This window comes from Schistocerca americana, chromosome 1, assembly GCF_021461395.2.
Source record: "Schistocerca americana isolate TAMUIC-IGC-003095 chromosome 1, iqSchAmer2.1, whole genome shotgun sequence".
NCBI lineage: Eukaryota > Metazoa > Arthropoda > Insecta > Orthoptera > Acrididae > Schistocerca > Schistocerca americana.
The window spans coordinates 763,005,992-763,019,115 of record NC_060119.1 but is presented as its reverse complement, the minus strand read 5'-3'; the positions used below and the strand labels follow the sequence as shown (position 1 = coordinate 763,019,115).

The 13,124-nt window shown below is 37.8% G+C and overlaps 1 protein-coding gene across 7 annotated transcripts in view; it reads right to left on the bottom strand.

Moving 5' to 3' along the window:
* LOC124611694 (ankyrin repeat domain-containing protein SOWAHA) overlaps window positions 1–11,516 on the bottom strand; it is a 607,140-nt gene extending 595,624 nt beyond the window's left edge. For all 7 annotated transcript variants that reach the window (XR_006979504.1, XR_006979503.1, XR_006979505.1 and 4 more), the window contains exon 1: window positions 11,332–11,516. Coding sequence is in view for 4 of the 7 variants with exons in the window: in XM_047140266.1 (XP_046996222.1) it covers window positions 11,332–11,458 (127 nt within the window). In the remaining 3 variants the exon portion in view is untranslated. The remainder of the gene's footprint in view (window positions 1–11,331) is intronic.
* Window positions 11,517–13,124: the final 1,608 nt, after the last annotated feature.

Below are 13,124 nucleotides of genomic sequence, written 5' to 3'. Positions count from 1 at the left end.
TCACTGCCTACCATTGATATAGTGAAGTTCATTGATATAGTGAAGTTCTATACAAAGCAATTACAATACTTTTTGCCACAATACAAAAATAACAACCACAGTAAAGATGAAAAACTTTAAGATGCAACATCACACTTAAGTACATCAGGAAATATAAACAGAAATACACACAATCTATGTACTTCTATTTATAAAATATATATCTTTCATTGTCTCTGTGTGGTATGTGAAACCATTAGGAATTCTTAGCAAAAAACTGAGTTAAGCACAGTTCTTAGCGCCGGCCGGTGTGGCCAAGCGGTTAAGGCGCTACAGTCTGGAACCGCGTGACCGCTACGGTCGCAGGTTCGAATCCTGCCTCGGGCATGGATGTGTGTGATGTCCTTAGGTTAGTTAGGTTTAAGTAGTTCTAAGTTCTAGGGGACTGATGACCTCCGATGTTAAGTCCCATAGTGTTCAGAGCCATTTGAACCATTTTGTTCACAGCAAAAGGCTGCATTGGGCATGCTACTTACTAAATATTTCTGAAAACTGTGTACTCAGAAAGCATAGCCCAATGAAAAACTCAAAGAACGTTTAGCATAGACTATTAACAAGCCTGGAGAGAGATTGTGAACAGATAAGCTCAGTAACTCTCTCCAATGATCTTCATCACCTATACACCGGATGACACAATTAGCATTTTTGACAAATATCACTTCAGCATGCTCTATGTTGCCACATCTTAAATACACTGATCACAAATTGGCAGCTTTCACTCTTAATTGATGTAACTGGATAACTGCATAAGTGTGATGAGTTGGGGTGCTGCTGAATAAAGAATGTGATATTGACTCCCAAATACTCAGATAATCTGAATGGAAACAATTACATCAAGTTGTTTTTAGAGCCTGTGGTACCACGCTTCAGGTGCAAGCAAAAACTAAAATTTCAGCAGGAAAATACCTGGCCACATGTAGGTAGGATTGTGCATGTCTACTTCCCTCACCAACAAGTTTGTCTGACATGTCATTCATCATACATGTTTGGAACATCATTGGTCAGCATCTTGTTTGTCATGATTGTGCAGCAATCACTGTTAATGCTTTGTGGACTTCAATATCAACTTCCTGGCATATCAACGTCCTCTTTGAAATATTAATGTATTAGTGGACTTACTTCAAATTTTCAGTGTCTCTTCAATTTCTTCAAAAGACCATATCTCCAGGACCTTAACCTCAATGCCATCTTACTTCACAACAGGTACCTAGCTTTGTGGAACTGGAAGGGACATTATTGGTGTTTTGATGAAGTCACTAGGGGCAGCGAAAAGCTTATACTGGAGGAGGATGGGGAAGGAAATTGGCTGTTGAGGAACACAAGACTCGTACACCATCTGCTGTGTCTTATAGAAAGCTGGAAACTGTACGTCCGCCTTCAGCATGTGTGTGACATAACTGTAATGGAATGCTCTGTGTGTGTGTGTGTGTGTGTGTGTGTGTGTGTGTGTGTGTGTGTGTATTTTGAAGCTGAGGCTGATGGGAACAAATAATAGGCTTGGTCACTCTCAGGTGGATGAAAAGAGCCTAAACACCATTTTGGTAGAAATAGAAGCTGCAATAAACTCATATAATTCACTCAGGGATAGAGTGACACAGTGATGATACTAGCCCACTTCCTAAATCATGCCAAACTGGAAACTATTCCATGTGGGTCAGAACCAGCAAATAGGAAGTATCTTGCCAACGAGTTCCAATTAGGACAAAAGGTTAATGAAAACATTTGGTGTGGATGGAAAAAACAAATATCTCCATCTGCTATGAAGTTACCATGAGGTTAAGGAATATCCCTCAAATAGGAAGTCACCAACTGGAGATGATGTTCTACATCAGGGGAATATCAAACCCAAACACTCGCATAACAGAGCAGTGGTGCAAGAGTTTAGCATGGCAGAGACAACACAAGAAGATGCATCATTCTCTGGCATCCAGATAGAACAAAGATCTGTTGACCACCTCAACTCGTCATCCACCTTCAGGTGGACCAGGGTTGAGAGGACATTAGGGAATATGGGACTTTTTCACGATCTGTTGGTTTTTTATAGAAAACTGTAGGATGTGATGCCTTCTGAAGCACAGGTGTGACAAAAAAAATGGTAACTGTAATGGATGTTACGGAAAAGCTGCATGTTTGGTGAAGTTATGATGTTGAATTCCTTTAAATAGTAGTAAGTAGCAACACTGGCTGCACATTTTCAAGGAACCCATCCTGACATTTAGCTTGAGCAATTTAGGGAAACTGTGTAAAACCTAAGACTGGAGAGCCGGCCATATACATGTATGAGACTCCTCTATTTTATACATAAACATTTAGCAGATTGTTCACAGAACCACTTTAAGACTGTTACTTGACTGCTCCACTTTCAAATAACATATGGGAAAAATGAATAGCTAGATCTTTTGGTGCAAGCTCTGATTTCTTTTATTTCATAATGATGGTCATGTCTTGATATGTATGTGGGAGTCAACAAAATATTCTTGCACTTGGAGCATAAAGTATGTGACTGAAATTTCATGAAAGACCTTTCCACAGCAAACAAATGCATTTCTATTAAAGATTCCACCCAAACTCGTTTAACACACCTGTGCCTCTCTGCCCTCTTTTTTTGCAATAATTCAGAATGAGCTGCTCTCCTTTGAACTTCTTGGATCTCCTACATCAACCCTACAAGGTAAGGATCCCATACCATGCAGCAATACTCCAGGAGATGACACAAAAGTGAGTGTATGCAGTCTCTTCAGTAGCCATAATGATGATACCCAGAACGTCAAGACAGAAAGCAGTTGGCAAATTTGAAAAAACATGGATGCAAACTAAGTTGATCTCGTCAAACAGCAAATTTGCCCACAATGTTTTAGAAAAACCATGGGAAACCTCTATCACGGCATACTATATGATTCAGTAGTAAAGAAACAAAAAAATTGCTGTAGTGCTAGAACAAATGAGTAGCTAAAAAGGATAAAGCATGTAGGTCTATACACAGAACATCATGATAAAACACTATGGCAGTACAGATAAATTGGAAACAATAATGTGTCAAAAAGCACAACAAACTGTGTAGCAATTTGCCCAATGGTTGAAACAGTGGTATGAACTATGACTACACAAAAAAAGACTGTATGACATTATTGATTGGAAGATCCCATATGGGGTTGTTTGGGCACCTGGTACATGACCTCTATTTGACAACATTTCGACGACTCACATGTCGATGAAGATGAGATGAAATGATAAGGAAAACACAGTGCTCCAGTGAAGAAACTCTCTGACCTGACTGGGAATTCAAACCTGAACTCTGTGATTTAGAGGCAGTGATGATAGCCACTTGCCAATGAGCTTCAGGCTAGAGACACTAGGTTGAACCATACAACATACTTTTATCACTTTTGAAAAGAAGTGTCTCAGAAGGTCTACTGCTATTTAAGCCCTGAAGGAAATACAGTAATCTTGATCACCAATATTATTTTTGTTAACATATCAAGTGTTTCGGGCTATCATCATCATCATCATCATCATCAGATTAGTAAAAGCCATATACAGTACTTTGTCACCTGCTACTGCAAGGGGCGTTCAATAAGTAATGAAATACTTTTTTCTTTTTACTCAACTAATTGCGGTTGAAAAAATGCAGAATTTGCTGTGGGATATCATGGAATATTCATCCTTCTGCTCCTACAATTTCATGAACATCTGATAGGTGGCAGCGCTATATATACCCTTCAAAATAGCATCCGTAATGGAAGTGTGTTCCAGACAGAGAGCTGTCATTGAGCTCATTTTGGTAGAAAACCAGAGCATCGCAGATATTCAATGCTGCTTCCAGATTGGCTACGGGGACCTGGCACTGAATAAAAACATGATGAGACATTGGGCAAGCCGTCTCTCATAATCACTGCAAGATCTCACAAACTTGTCTGATCTCCAGTGTACCAGCCAGCCACACACAGCTGTGACTCCTGCAATGTTGGAACATGTGGACAATCTCATCTGAGGTGACGGATGGACCACAATCAAACACCTCACTGTGCACCAGAGAGGAGTTCATAAAACTTCACTGGACTGTTTTTCCTCATATACCATTCAGCCCGAATTTTGTACCTTCCATCTGTTTGGCCCAATTGAGGATGCACTCTACAGGAAGTAGTACATGGATGACGGGGAGGCTATTGATGCAGCAAAACCTTGGGTCTGATGTCGGTCAGTGGAGTGGTACCATGAGGGCACATAGGCCCTCCCAGAAGGGTGACGTAAGGCCGTTACATTGAATGGAGATTATGTTAAAAAATAGGATTTTGTAGCCAAAAGAGTCAGGAATAATGTGGTGTATTGGAATCCTGAATAAAACAAACCTGTTTTCAGAAAAAAAGTTGTGTATCACTTACTGAACACACCTCAAACATTCTGGTAGACCATCAGTTCCCAAAATTATGATGCTAAATTAAGCAAACTCAGGAAAGAATTGAGCAGTACTGAATATAAGCTTGAAGGAAAAGAGTTAAAATGGCATTACTATTGTCAAAAGCATGTACCATAGTGAATGGAACAAATTTATTTCCAAACAAACACACAACACATATCATCAACATTTGTGCTGTTGTGCACTATTTTCAACTTTTTCTTCAAATATCCACTATCAAACCATTTATTTAGAATTTAGTTAGATTCAGGCACTCAGCTGTTATTTTGAAATTTAAATTCGCCATACTAGTTAGGACCTAAATAAATTTAATGATGGCCGCTTGGAGACGATTTATATTAAGGTTCCAACATCGATCAGCCACATGACCCACTTGACAAGTTCGCTTTCTTAGGAAATTAAGATCCTCAAAATTTAAACTGTCACAAAACTATGCAAGATGCAGACTGATGTCTATTAGTGTGGCTATATTTAATAAAATTTCTTAATTATCCTATGTAGCCAAATTGTTGATCCCTGTATCATTAACTGAATGCATTCTCATGTCACACACCACATTTCTTTCACACACCGTGACTGGTCAGAGATCCCAAGATACGCAGAGGGGGAGAGAGTGGTGGAGAGGGGGGGAGTGAGACAAACTGTTCATTATTATGGCCCAATTTGAACCACCTCAGGAGTTATTTATTTTTAAGGCAAGATAACAATTGTATCAAAAACAATATCCCTGTCTTCTATTCAATTCAGGAAGAAAATTTATTTACTTGGGTATTACTCCCTTGAAATAACTGGAAGCATACTCCCATCTGTTGATCAATGTTAAAGGTATTCATGTACTACTTGTGGATGTTTAAATTAACTGGGCGTTGGGAGTCCCGCTTCAGCTTCAGGAAGCCATGATTTATTGAAAAAAAAGGATGAATTCCTACATACAAGCTAGGAAACTGCACCTCAAAATTTTTAGATATGAATAAAAAATGGTGGCCACTACAAATAATACTGGAAGACCATCAGGCATTCACAGACTAAAAGAAGCAGATTTTGTTAAAAAATGGAGGACGACGACAAGATTAGTGTTTAATGTCCCGTTGACAATGAGGTCGTTAGACACGGAGCACAAGCTTGGATTGGGATAAGGATAGAGAAGGAAAGTGGCTGTGCCCTTTCAAAGGAAACATCCTAGTGTTTGTTTTAAGCAATTTAAGGAAATTGCAGAAAATCTAAATCAGGACGTCCGGACGCAGCTATGAACTGTCGTCCTCCCAAATGCAAATCCAGTGTACGAGCCACTACAATACTCCACTCCGTTTTTGTTAAAAACCATGACTACTTTTTGACAAAGCATGTGCAAATGCTTAGAATATTATTACCTTTAAAGAAGATAAAAAGTTTCTGATCAACCAACAGTGGAAAGAACTCAAGGATTTATGCATGGAAGTGATTATTAATTAAGTGAGAAGGGCAGAAAAGCAACTGAGTGAGGAGAGGCAGCTGGGAGGAGGTGAGTGCAAAGCAAATGTAAAATTCAAGATTTTGACAAATTATTTACTTATAAATTCACAACATACATACATTTGAAAAAGAAAGAAAGAAAAATCCACTACTAATTTAATGCTGATATTTTTACTAACATTTTGATTGTTCAACACCCTATTGCTTAGAGCATTATCCTCATTTTTTCTCAGACGAACTTGTCAAATTGTTGATATAAAGTACAAGAAATGTTGAATCACTCGAGTTCGAGGAAATTAAAAGAACATCAAGTGATAAGAGTCTCAAAAATTCCATTGCCACAAATAAAAGGCAAAAGGGCTTCAATCAGTAATGACTTCTAAGCTTGCAGCAGCACCAGATACATACTATAGGAGCAACGAAAAGACAGCACTTTACATCCTGATAGCTACCAAGTACTAGGTCAAGGTATTGAAGAATAGAAGTTCTATTTAAAATTCCCAAGAGAAACTCTGCGAGAAAAAGGCTATTTATTTCCATTTTCCTTGCCAGTGTGTATGTCAGAGAGTGATTCTCTGCCACTTCTGCAACCAAAGCACCATACAGGGTTTTCATTTATGACACTTGTCTTCTGAAATTACACACAACCTAGTTTGTGCTCAAAGGTGCCAAATTAGCAGGTAGCACAAAGGGTAAAAAAAAATGAAAAATAAGAACTCAGAACTATACACAGTTCTTTAATGGCGGAGGTGGTGGTGGTGGTGGTGGTGGTGGTGGTGGTGGTGGGGCGGGGGGGGGGGGGGGGGGGAGCTACAGAAACAAGATAAGTGAGCATCCCAGGAGCAAGTTTTGCTAAGGCCCAATAAATCTCATTTCAGAACACATACAAAAATCACATTTACGAAGTAATATGAGCTGATAGTTATAGTATGCCGTGCAGAAACCTCTGAGCACATTCATATAAAGCAGAAGGCTTTCTTTAATAGGTATTGTTCTTCAAGTTGAGCCCTCTGGGTATCCCTTAGGGACCAAAACATATTCCAAACTTGTCACTACTATCGCCCTTTTCCCTTGCATTCTCAGTTTCAAAGTTCACAGCCCAGTCAATTTCATCACTATCTCACATTTTCAAACATAGAACAAATACACTTTTACGTCAAATGGGGCTCAGAGGTATATAAACCGAGTGAGAGAGAGATAGAGACAAGTGGAAGGAGACAGAGAGTAAAATAAGCATTAAGTCCACACGACTGATAAGAAGCAAGTATATAATGGATTCAGCTAAGGGATGTATCACACAATAGTGTGTTTCCCTGCAGCGGGGATCAATTGAACGGCTGTTTGATGATATGCATTCCCTTATGCTGAGACTTGCATGGTGGTTAAATGTGTTATAGATAGTTGAACAAGAAGACATATCAACCAGGTGTACACTAAATCAATTTTTCTTTGGTAAGGTCAATGATATGTTCACAAGAATCACACCTTAAACATATGAAACAGAGCTAATGTGTGCAGTCTCTCAGTAACACAATGCTATGCAGACAAGAGACAGGTGTGGGTAATATATGGAGTACAACAATGTCAATGAAGGAAATGTGATCCTACTTAAGAATGCTTTATGACTATGTGATGCACTATGCACAATATCTACTATAGATTTGACAGAACATATGCTGTTCTACCCAAGTGTAAGAAAGGAGAGGCACAAAGCAATCAATCAAAATCCCATTAGCTTTTATTAGTCTTGAAAATCTACATTTTGGCTATAAATACCCATCTTCAGTGGATTTTCATTACAATTCAACAGACTCGCAGCAATTCATGTCATCATATGCTCTTATAGGTGTATAGGCAGAAGTGACTGCTGTGTGCTTCTCCTTCCTTATAGTCTACAGTCGCTGTGCACTATGCTTTCTGATGGAATCAAGTGGTGTCTCTAGCAAGGGACATGTGCCACCACTCTTTCCTCTAATCGGAAAAAATCATCCTTGCAAACCGAACCTGCATCTTGTATAAATATACAGACAGATGTGTCAATTCAGTATTAGTTTAAGACAGTCAAAACATTGTAATGATGTCTCAAAACTATTTCACCATTTGCCACTATTCTCTTGTAACTAAAAAAGCCAGATGGCTCTAGGTTCTGAAAAACTCCTGCAGTATTCTATCATCAATATGCATTGATCTGTTCGTATCATCAACCAATGTCAGCCTGTGAATGTAGTAACTGTTCTCATGTAATTAATGTTAATGGGTTGCCAGCAACAGTAATTAAATCTCATGTAAGGGTATATTCTCTCAGTTACGGGCAATGTGGGTATCAGTCATGAAGCTGTAGCATTAGTAGGCTACATTTGATGATTAATAAACAAGATTTTTCAGTAGCTTTGGCTTTCATTTTGAAAGAAACTGTGCACTGCTTCCTACACCCCCTTATAATTCCATAAAATTAGTGCAAGTTCCCCTCCCACCTCAAATGAATATATTGGAAACAATCTTGGTTCTAACTCAAAGACAATTTACACCAGGTTGCCATATATTCAGTATGTATATTTTTACTTAAGTTCGACACAAATAACAATACAGTTATCTAAGTTAAGCACTTCAAAGGCAGATAATTATGAACTGATTAATTTCTTTCACAGAGAATCACCATGAAATAAACAAAGGATGATTTCTACACTAATTTTTCTCAGTTTCAAACTACTAGCTGTTTGAACTGATACTTCATTACTACACCTAGACACATCAGTTCAAGAAAAATTTGGTTACTGCAAACATTTACCTTTTCCAAACTTTGATGTCATAATTTATTTTAAAAATATGAATCAATATTGTAGAGAAAAGCATCTTAATCACACAGCAAAATGCTCGAGACTGGTGAAAATGTAGATATTTCATGACAGACACTGAAACAACACTGCACCTAATTTCATAATCATCAGTTCAGAAAACATATATACTGATCAGTAAGAAGAAGAAGAAGAAGAAGAGGGGAATAAAAACCACAAAGAGAATAACTGTCATGGAGGAAACATACTTCCATGCTATACGAACTGTGGATATAGAACCAACATTATACTTCAGTATAGATGAACTTCAGTTTTATTTTAGTCTCAATAAAGCAACACCTGGAAAGACTATATCACACAAGGAACAAAAGTTCTGGAGATAATCACTCTCAATGACTGTTATGAAAGGTGAATCTCAGTGTAAACAACAGTATCAGATCCTTTTCAATCAGTCAATTTTCATGAGCAATGTCATTAATTAAACTGTGGCAGAAATTCAGTTTTGAAAACGTGACACAAAAACACTTGAAGCAAACTGTGAGAGCTAAGTATGTTAACCACAGAAACATACACAGCTTAAAAGGCAACAGTATTAAGCTCCTGTACAGAATTTCATCTCAGTTGGAAAAATGTTATTTTCATGTTGGTACACATCACTTTAATAAGATATCTGTCTCTCATGAAAAGCACATGTGATGTGAAAACAAGGAGTGGTGCAGACAGTGAGATACGATACACAACATTCTTGAAGTGACAGAACAAAACTGTTTTTACTTGCACAACAGGATAAGATCACTAATTGGCAGTGACATATGTAGCAACCATAATTAACCAACAATAATCACAAAACTAGAGAATGGAATTGAAAAGCCTCAGTTCTGAATGGCTGTGGTTTGCAGGCTACCATTCTTTGCAGCAGTACTAGCACTCAGGGTCTTTACCTCTATCGTTTATTAGGAATCAGCAGCCCCCTTTCTTGTGTGCATACATGTAACTAACAGGTTGAAACTGGAAACTACGCAATACATATTACACAAATTACGCGAATCTGACCGATAACAGTATCGTATTTACCACCATTTAAACACTGAGAAAATACCAAATGATCTTGAACAATTACTGAACTGTATTAACAAGTATGTGAGAACATGAAAAGACCTAAAAAAGTAGATCACTATATTTACACGCAACTCCTGCTTTTACTGTTTTCTTGTCACCTGCAAAGTACCACTGCTAATTGTTACCTGGAGCATGGAGCAAAACATAATGTCATATTTTTCATTCCTCTCAGTGTAACATAATAAGATGTTAAAGTGATCTGACAATCCATCAATGAAGTAGCTAAATTCTTGCTGTTGTGAGTACAAGAGAAAGAACAGTACAACTAAATGTACAGAATGTTGCTGGTTTTCCAGTTTATGATTTATAAGAAATATTCACTACTAAAAAATAACTAACTATAGAAAACCAAATAAAATCGATAAACTTTATACTCTACACATATAAAGATTTTGCACTTAAACATGCAACACCACACGACTCTAGACAGCTTATATCAGACAGGCGAAATAAGAACGAATACAGAAAGCTACTTCTATATATTTGTTGGTAATGTATGTTAACGGACATATAAAAAATGATTGTCAGATGAAGTATAGAAATGATAAACACGCAAAAGTCAATGGTAATGAGCAATGCACTTATGGAGGAACGATTTCTCTGGCAGATCAAGGGGACAAACGGAAAGTTATGACATTGTGGACACGATGAAATTGAGACTGAAGAGAATCAAACAGTAACAATGGACCACAAAGAAAAGGATTCAACAACAATCTTTCTTTAACAGGCAAAACACACACTGTAACATAAGAGAATGTTGTGCTGTTAATTGTGAGGCAGTGAATGTGCATTTGAAAATGGAACTCTACATTCTGTACAGCTCCCCTGTGCATTCGCTTGAGGAATGACTAAAACACAATAAAATGCTTTCTCAGAAAGCTCTGCATCCAATTTTATTCGGTTCTTTAGAAATTTGTACCAGAGACGGCAGACAGTAGCCAAACATTGACTTTTTTATACAATGTGTAAAGCTACATATTTTGTAAACTACCACGAGAATACGTTATAAGAATGAAAATGTACTGCTTTATCAGTTATGTTTTGCAGCATTGTCCAGTTTTCAGACGCTTTTGGTAAATATTCGTATGAGTGCCATGCAAAGCTTCAAAACAGAAGTGGGAAGCATTTCAGCATCATACGTCAAGCATATTTCACTTTGGAACTGAATTACAGCACACTTTTGTAATACGTTTGGTATTTAATGTTCTTTCGTAGCATTCCGGAATCACCATCAGTGCTTACAATTTCATGGAAACATACTTTAAGCTTTGTTTACTACCACAGAACACGCCCAGTCGGTAACATAACCTTAAACATCGACATTTCTCGCAACAAATTAACTGTGTTTATTTTGTTGTCATGCGGTAATTCGATAATTATCAGATTCCTGTTCATATATTACCAAATTCTAATATACAATTAGAAGTACTTCCACGAAATATTTGTAAATAAACTATTAAAACGACTGTCACTTTCCTGACACAACACTACACAATGATGTCAACATACCTCTTGTTTCCGGATCGGTCAGAAATGGTTTAAAATATTTTACGAGTTCATGATTTGTTACTTTACCACCATGATCTAGCATAAAACTTTTTATCGCTTCTTTCGAAAGTTCACTTGGCCCTGCCATTTTTCTATCAAAATAATACCAGGTGGCTGCTACAGGTGTAAACAGTTATCGACTCACACTTCCGTCGACAGTTGTAAACATACTATCGACTATCGACCGTTGCCAGATCACAGATGATTCAAACGACATTGAACGCGTTAGTTATATTGTACCCGTAACTGTTCATGAAACGCAACATTCGATAGTGAATGGACAAACCAAGAGGTGATCGTATCCTTAATGATAAAATTATTGTTTCTGTACAACAGGACGGTCGATTCTTTTCTCGTAGATGGTTTACCTCTGTCTCATTGAATGTTAGCTACAGCGCAAGCTTACGATATCACGATTTTTTATTTTTTACGCCAACAGACTAACGCTCCGCTGGCGCTGAGATAGTTAGACATACAGGATCCTGACATAATGCAACAAAGGAGCTAATTTACATCCCTGACAAATTGAAAACTATCAGCGCTATCTACTTCACTATTTTAGGTTAAATCTAACTTTGGCTGCAAATTATTCTGCTACAAAAATCTTTGATTACTTAATAAATAGCATAAAAAGTCTGACAGATAGCCAACCAATATTTAAAAATAAATTAGAAAGAATTAGTTATCTTACAAACAAAAATTTAAAAAAAAACATTGGATTATGGCAATGTAAAGAAACCTTTTGTTAAGGTGACACGTTCCACATCATTACGAAGTATAGTATCCATGATATATGGAACAAGTATTAATCTAATCTAATCTCTAGTCTAATCACCTGTGGTCCCTGAGCACGTTCAACGAGCTGATCAATCCTTTCAAGCAACACTTCTGTTTGGTTATTGTTTTATTGCCGTGATTTTAACTTATAAAAAATGTAAACTAAATGCCGAGAGCTGTTCACAATTGGGCGTCAACACCTTGACAGCTGCCTCAACAACCGTTGTCTCGTCGTTATATACAACACTTTTTTATTTGAATACTGCGGTAATAACACTTACTTAATGTTTCTTATTTCACCGTCAAGCATCTAAACTCAAAAAAGAGGTTAGGCGTCGGGTAAATAATGACTTGATTAGAAATTTCTTATCATGTAACATGGAACCTTTGTAAGTATTAGGAATTTTAAGGTGAGTTCAGTAAGAGCCTGCATAGGCCTACACCACTATTTTGGAAGACTAGGCTACTTGTAAGTACAAATAAAAAAGTTAGAGTTCCGACTCTGTTAGAAACCGTCTTTTAAATCATTTTGCTGAAAGAAGAACAACTGGTTACACTATATTTTTTCGTTTGCTTGAGATAGGTTGGGGGGAGCGGGTGCGGGTCCCCTTGCCCCCTCCGGGTATAGGCACCATTGTACTAGGACATTGGGTAGTCACGTGTATGCTGTCTGATCAAAAGCATCTGGATACCTTCATGTAATGCGGAATTGATCACCAGATGTCACTAGAGGCGGATCTGCCAGGAAGGTAGTAAAGAAACAGTAACAGCAGAATCCGTCGGCCAGGAGAACTCAGCTTCTCATTGGCCACACACTTCTGTAGTCCTTGCTAAGTGACGCTTGAAGTAGTCTAGAGAACTACGCCGCTAGACAGTGGATAACTTGAAACAAGTGATTTGGAGTGATGACTCACACTATGCCCTGTGGCAATCAGACGGAAGTGTTTTGGTTTGGCGAATACGTGACGAACGTTACC